This window comes from Antrostomus carolinensis, unplaced genomic scaffold (assembly GCF_000700745.2).
Source record: "Antrostomus carolinensis isolate BGI_N321 unplaced genomic scaffold, ASM70074v2 scaffold15105, whole genome shotgun sequence".
NCBI lineage: Eukaryota > Metazoa > Chordata > Aves > Caprimulgiformes > Caprimulgidae > Antrostomus > Antrostomus carolinensis.
Genome location: NW_010317182.1, coordinates 8,952 through 16,331, shown reverse-complemented (window position 1 = coordinate 16,331; position 7,380 = coordinate 8,952). Strand labels below are relative to the sequence as shown.

Below are 7,380 nucleotides of genomic sequence, written 5' to 3'. Positions count from 1 at the left end.
AGCAAATTTAAAGCAAGCTCAGTCTTCCATTGATTCATGAAGTTGATCCCAACTATTATGCAGTTGCTAGTTTATTAGGTCTGATGCAAAAGAAGACAGCAGAAACATGCAGCTGGAAACTGGATACACAGCAAGATGAGGTGAAGAATAAGAAGAAATTGCATCCTTAGAGTTAGAACACAGAAATAATTTGCAGAATGCAGAAATAACAGAGGCAAAAAGAGACAAGGACCAAGGCACAAGCCCTTTGGAACTCCCTAGAAGAACAGATGACAACTCTCAATAGGACATACTGAAGCACTTCAAGAAGCCTGATGGGAAACAGGAGAGAACACAGAACTAGGAGATAGGCCAGGGCAAAATTCAAAGAAGGATATGGCTGACTGTACTGGAGATGATTCTTCACTCAAAGACTTTGATGACAGTGATTTCAGTTGACTCTCTGATTGGAGGAAAAACACCACCTTCATGGTTTTTAATTCCATACTTTCATGGAATTCAGAGATGAAAGAACTTACAAAGGTATTCAGAGAGTCAGTTGTTCAGAATACCTTCCTTTCTCTTCCTCAGGGGCAAAAGAAACTACAAGTTATGTGAGGAAAAAAAGAACTGGGCAAGAAAGGGTACAGGACAAATTGTATCGGCAAGATATTCCCAGTCCACTCTGACCAGTCAGTAAAATGCTTAGATGAAAGTAAAAGGTGAAAGTTTCATGGTATGAACCAAAACTGGAGCAAGACATACGAGTGACAATCTTCAGAGCTAAGAATTGAGTGGTCTGTGAACGCTGAGGTAACAAAAGATGAGTAAGACTGTGAAATAAAAAAGAAACAAGCCCAAAACAGGCACAAGGGCTGAGGCAGAGGAGGTTGATAGTGACTGACAGTGTTACCCACCTGAAAAGAAAGGGGAGCAAAGGGAGGAGAAGAAAGATGCTTTTGTTTCACTCCTTTTGATTTGAGGCATAAGTGGAAAATAAAATTTCAAAACTAAAAGTTAGTTGTATAGGTCATACATCATATGAAGGAACTGAGAAGCCAGAGGGAGGTCATGGCTGCATTTGGTCTCCCTGAAGATAAAACTGATCTCTCAAGAGACTGCAAAAGGATGATTGCATGAAAAGAAACAGCTATGAGTTTAAAAATGATGGCTTGATGGAAGCAGTGGAAGCTGATGATCCTCAATAGACAGCTTGGAGAAGAAGGATGTTGTTCAAGTCCTAAAGTAGAGCAGACAGCAGTAAAGTGGGATGGAAAGAAGTAAAATCCGTAGTGGGGAGTGCTTAGGGTAAAAATAACTGGGAAAGAAATATGGAAATGTGTGTAGGAGCGGAAGACAGTACATATTCTATGATGCAGAAGTTGTGATGAGAGCCCAGACACATGTAGCAAGGGGACAAGAACACAAAAATAAATGCAGTGGATGAAAATACTACAGTACTCAGGCTACAATATTGACTCTGAAAAGAGTGGGACACTGATTAAGAAAAAGGGATGAACAAGGTGTAGCAGCGCTTGACTAAGGTGCTCGAGCCTCTACTGACCCAGCCAACTTAGACACCTCTCTGTTCCTGATGAATCTGCAAAAATCCTACTTCATGGCTACTCAAAGATAACTGCTAGGGTTGACAACTCCATCCTTCTTCCTGGCAAAGACAAATGGCATCCCCATAGAGATGACAATTACACTTTAACTTTCTTCTTTGCTCTGTCGGGAAATGATAGTTTTTAGATAGAGGTTTCTTTGAAAGAGAACTATGTTGTTTCAAATGCTTCAAGAAAATAGTCATTGTCATTCTTCAGCAGTATCTAGGTACAAGACCATCCCCTTTAGGCTTTATGCTGTACCAGACTCTGTGAAACAACTAAGGACTATGTTAAGCCTTCATATTTTTTAGGCTCCCTAAAAGCACAAAAGCTAGGTTTGTAGTGTACTTGTAATAAGTTTCCATTCCGTGTTTTCATTACAGACACATGTACTTGATGAACTACATACCCTTCCACAAGAGTTCTATTGGCCAAGCGTATGCAGTGCTCCCAAAGGATGTTGGAGACTGGCAGTGGAATACGGACTCTCTTAGACACCTCGTTCAACCTTCTGTTAAATTTTTCAAATTCCTGATGAAACATGACAGATCATTATTCCTTTAGCACAAAAGGGATCATGCTCTATATGTCCCACACAACAAAAACAAATAGCTAGAAATGCACATTAAAGAGAATCCTTAAGAGCAAAGCAGAGAAGCTTAATAGGCACAGACTGTAAATACAAGCTTAATGTGTAAACTAGAAAGCATACCACTTTCTAGTATATCATTCACAACATTACCTCAGTAATTAAAAGGAAATAATGCTCTGTTTCCCAGAGGTGTAGTTCTCTGTGAAACTGACACCTCCAAAAATTAACTAAGTAGCTAATCCTTCAAACGCCGTTTTCATTGCCTCAGTCATTAAACTCTTCTTTAAATGTTTGAAAGTCAATATACAGCCACTGAAAAAAAATCCAGTGATGATCTCTTTATACCTCTAAATACCTGCCTTATCAGCTTTCAAAGAGAAATATTGTAATCACTTTTCATTCCTCAACTTTTTGCATTAGATAATCCCCTGGTGCTTTAAAAGGAGCTGAGAGCACCCACTGAAGAGAATCCAAATCTAACAGTTTAGGAGCATACTGCAGCCCGGGATAACAATTCACGTTGAGGGAAGGTTGTTTCAACCCAAAATATCAATGGCCTGGATGGATTCAAGCTTTTGCTACAAGTGACAAACTAGTCATAACAATGTAACTACTGCTACAATGATTTTGTGACTTCATAAAATGAAATAGAAGTCTGCTGTGAGACTAATGCCTCTATAATTAAAAAAAAAAAAGTATCAAATGACTTAAATATAAAGCAGCCCTTGATAGTGAACTGCTCTGTGCATCCAGCAAAAGCAGTTTGTACTGCAGCCTATTAAGACCAGATTTGTCCAACAACGTGCTCTCATTTCAAGGCTGTTAATCTAGTAAGTTTTTCCAGTAAATCCTTCCCCAGCTTTCTTGTAGGCCCCCTTCAGGTACTGGAAGGCCGCTATAAGGTCTCCCCGGAGCCTTCTCTTTTTCAGGCTGAACAGCCCCAACTCTCTCAGCCTGTCCTCATAGGAGAGGTGCTTGCGGCCTTCCTCTGTATTGGCTCCAGTAGGTCCATGTCTTTCTTATGTTGCAGGCTCCATAACTGGACACAGTACTCCAGGTGGAGCCTTACAAGAGCGGAGTAGATGGCGAGAAACACCTCCCTCGACCTGCTGGCCACGCTTCTCTTGATGCAGCCCAGGATACGGTTATTGGCCTTCTGGGCTGCAGGTGCACATTGCTGGCTCATGTTCAGCTTTCATGCACCAGTACTCCCAAGTTATTCTCCTCAGGGTTGCTCTCAATGCCTTCATCCCTCAAATTGCCCCAACCCAGGTGCAGGACCTTGCATTTGGTCTTGTTGAACTTCATGAGGTTAGCACAGGCCCACCTCTCAAGCCTGTCAAGGTCCCTCTGGATGGCATCCCGTCCCTCCAGCGTGTCAACCGCACCACACAGCTTGGTGTCGTCGGCAAACTTGCTGAGGGTGCACTCGATCCCACTGTCCATGTCTCTGACAAAGATGTTAAACCACGCCGCTCCCAATACTGACCCCTGAAGGACGCTGCTCATCACCAGTCTCCACTTGGACATGGACCCATTGACTACAACTCTTTGAGTATGATCACCCAGACAATTCCTTATCCACCAAGTGGTCCATCCATCCAGTCCATGCCTCTCCAACTTAGAGACAAGGATGTTGTGTGGGACAGTGTCAAACACCTTGCAAAAGTCCAGGTAGATGACATCAGTTGCTCTTCCCTTATCCACCAATGCTCTAACTGCATCATAGAAGGCCATAGAAGGGTACTATAGAAGGAAGTAAAGTACCACAATGCCATGCTTTAACTGGCATACAACTCAGTCTTCTGAAGATGAAGATGTGTACCACTCCATATTAATGAAATTCTTGAAAAATCCTCTTTCCCAAATTTATCAGCTTCCATACATACTCCGAGTACACAATTTTGTACATGGCTGTAAGTAGTTGGTTATTACAATAAACATTCTGCTTACATCTGACACTCCTGCAGTCCCAGGGCACACAGGAAATCACTAATAGCTTATCAGTAATCAAAAAGCTTCTGTAGCAACTGTTGTTAGCTACATAATGTAGAGGTCAGAAACAGTTTTAAATGGTATTGGCCCTGATTGTTCTGAATCAAATTTTAAGTTGCACACTCATAAATGAAAAAAGTTCTACTGCAGAGACCAGATGCTGTAAGTACAAACTGATTTCAAACAGCCATGGCAGCATAGACAGGTAATCACAAAGATTCAGCGAATATCAGTGCAACGATATATCCTCTATCAGATCCTCCCTTCTTTGCACCGATTTTTTTTAAGTAGAGAACAGCTACGAAGTACAAAGGTGTAACCAAAACTGTTACTCAACACAGATGCACAACTGTTTCTGAGATACATACTTCACAGTTTTTAAAAATAAAATTTTCAGTTTCTTTGTAAGAATTAGTATAATTCTACCACTGCCAGAATGTCCTTCTAAAGACCTTCAGAAACATCATTTAGGCATCTATAAAAGTATGAGAGAGAGATTCCCCCAAGAACCGGTTCTGTACACCATGAGACACAGCAATTATATAACCACTTCTACTGAATGCAATTGAGAAGTTGGGTGAATAACTTCCCTTTTAGCTTCCTTTTCAAATGCTAGCTTCTCAATACAGTAACTTCAATTAGATAGTGGCTTTTTAACAAAGGCTCTTTGCTGTTCTGTATAATTTTATCAGTTGTCTTGCGATGTGTCCTAAGGGCTATAGGTCAAATGAGCACTGATAATGATCGCGCGCTATTTAAGGCCACTGGATTTTCCTCAATGTTACTCTGTCTACTACACATTTATCTACCATTCAATACTTAGACACAAAACTCATTAAACTTTTGTGGTCACTTTCATGCAACATGTTGTCAAAAAATCAGCACTGAAAACAATCTGCTAGCAGTAATGAAAATTCTAGACAGATCTCCTTATAATAACTTACCATTTGTCAGGAAGCTCTATTGTTCTAACCATGCTACTTTAACAGTTTTAGTGAAGTACTACAGTAATTTAATGTTTATATAAACTCTAGCACACCATTTCCCAGAAAATATTCACCTTTAAAAGAGCATCTACATATATATTGTGTTGTGACATGATTTCCTTCACATCCCATTTCACATTAGTCATGAGAAGCAGCATTTGTTCATAATCAATGGCTTTAGCAGCAACAATCCAATAAACTGGTTTACGTAGTTCACTGGCAGTTGACACTGTCTGAAATAGAATATAAATAAAATTCAATTAAGTAAATTTCTGGCTAATAAGAGCAATATATAACTATGATGTACAAGTATTTGCACCATATTGTACAAGTTTCAAATCAGCTGTGAATTACACAATTCTGACCTGAGAATAGAACTGCTGAAGAAAAGGCTTCTTGGCTGCTGGCATCACTGCATCAAGATGAGGCTGAAGAAACTCAAACTGCTCAGCCAGAAATACCCTTTGAAAGAAAAGTAAATTCACTGTGAGCTAAATGCAACATGCAGCATGTCTCTGTACAACTTTTACTCTACAGTTGACATATTTGGTAATAATGATATGCAACCTTGGAAATTTTAATCCTGAGAACAGCAGCCAGCATACCAACAAGTATTCTCAATTCTGGAAATTTTAAAATGTGATTGCAAACAAGAAAATGCTTGAATAAAGAGACTAAATCTTGAATATCAAGAATTCACATTTCTAATTTACTCAGGATACACTGCAAAAATCTGATCCAAAGTCTAGTAAATCCAAGCCAAATCCAGTAGGAACTAAGCAGTTTTATGTCTCAGCCATCAGCATTTGAGTACTTAATGTAAGGTTTAAATGAACCATACACATTAAATGCTCCCATTAGCCTCTTTAAAATTAAAGATTTTTCCTGTTAGATTTGGCCTTGTACTGTTACAAGTTACTGGATCAGCTACAGTAAAATTTCATTGGATGTACTTGCAGGTGGTTAGACCAGATGGTTAGGTCCCACTATCTTTAATGAAGAAATTACTTCTATCACTCATATTTAAAATCACATTGAGAAGCAGGAATTTTTGACCTCTCAAGAAGGTTTTGGCCTGTAATCACAATCTCTTAAACAATCCATAGCTTCCAGCGACCACAAAACACAGTGTACAGTAAATAACCCACAAAGATTCCGTGGCCACCACTCTCTCTGCCAAACCATACAGCGAATTGCCAGATGTCAAAACTACGAGATGACTGAGATGTGGGCTTGGCACCTTCTCCTTTCTCTCTTCAGCAGCTGTGAGATTTCCTGTGGGATCAGCAGAGACATCCTACAACAAAGAATGAAACAACTGAAAAGCCATGAAAACAGCAAGAATGGCTCCGGCTGAGCAGTTTCAGATGACAGGTAAGATGAAGGAATTTTTCTAATTCTAAGGTGCGATTAAAATCAAGCCTGAATCGACGGACGACCATAGAGTTTTCTATTTGAACAGTGTGGTGTTCAAACAGGTCGGGGGGGGACGTATGTAGCCCATACAGGCTGTAGCCCAGCTGCCTACTGAGAGATTGACTTCTCCCCTTTGGAGTCTCTTCAATCTGACAGGAACAAAGTAAGGAGACAAATCAAAGAAATATTACTCATGCATGGGCTTTACTGCTTACATGAGCTGCAGCTAACTTAGGTAAATTACAAATGATGTTTTCAAACAAGTTATCATTCGATTAAAACTTCTAGCCTTCAGACACCTCGACTGTCTAAAGCAAGGAAATATTCACAGCGTAGGAAAAGAAACTATAATAAAAAACAGATTACACCAGTGCCCTGTTACAAAACTTTTTTTTAAAAAAGAGGTGAGGAAAAAAAGGGGGGTAAGGGGAAAAACCCCACCTCTACATTTGAGGAATGTGAGCACAAGTTACAGCTAGAAGTGGCATCACAGAAGGAAGAAATTCACAGAGCTATTGTATTGGTCTAAGTAGGTATATAAATGGACACCCTCTGAAGCTTAGCTATGTGCCAAAACCATATCAGGACATGAAAACATAAAACCAGTTCTGGCTTTAGAGTAATTACTCATACCATTCCTACTGCTTACACTGTAAGCTACAAAAATATAAGAAATGGTACAAAGCAAAGGTGAAATAGAACCTGAAACAGGTAAAGAAGGTAGATATGATATGGCACTGATTTCTTAAGTAAGAGCCTTCCATGACCCTGGGATAGAAACTCTGTGGCCACACAGATGCTACAA

General features: G+C 39.9%; 1 protein-coding gene across 1 annotated transcript in view; it reads right to left on the bottom strand.

Annotated features, from left to right (window-relative positions):
- The window catches only part of LOC104525362 (syndetin), a gene marked incomplete at its 5' end in the record, with an annotated part of 9,661 nt that extends 3,205 nt beyond the window's left edge, over window positions 1-6,456 (bottom strand). The window contains 4 exons of the mRNA XM_010168497.2: window positions 1,996-2,117; window positions 5,234-5,392; window positions 5,525-5,621; window positions 6,308-6,456. Coding sequence (XP_010166799.1) covers window positions 1,996-2,117; window positions 5,234-5,392; window positions 5,525-5,621; window positions 6,308-6,456 — 527 coding nt within the window. The remainder of the gene's footprint in view (window positions 1-1,995; window positions 2,118-5,233; window positions 5,393-5,524; window positions 5,622-6,307) is intronic.
- Between the last annotated feature and the right edge of the window lie 924 nt (window positions 6,457-7,380).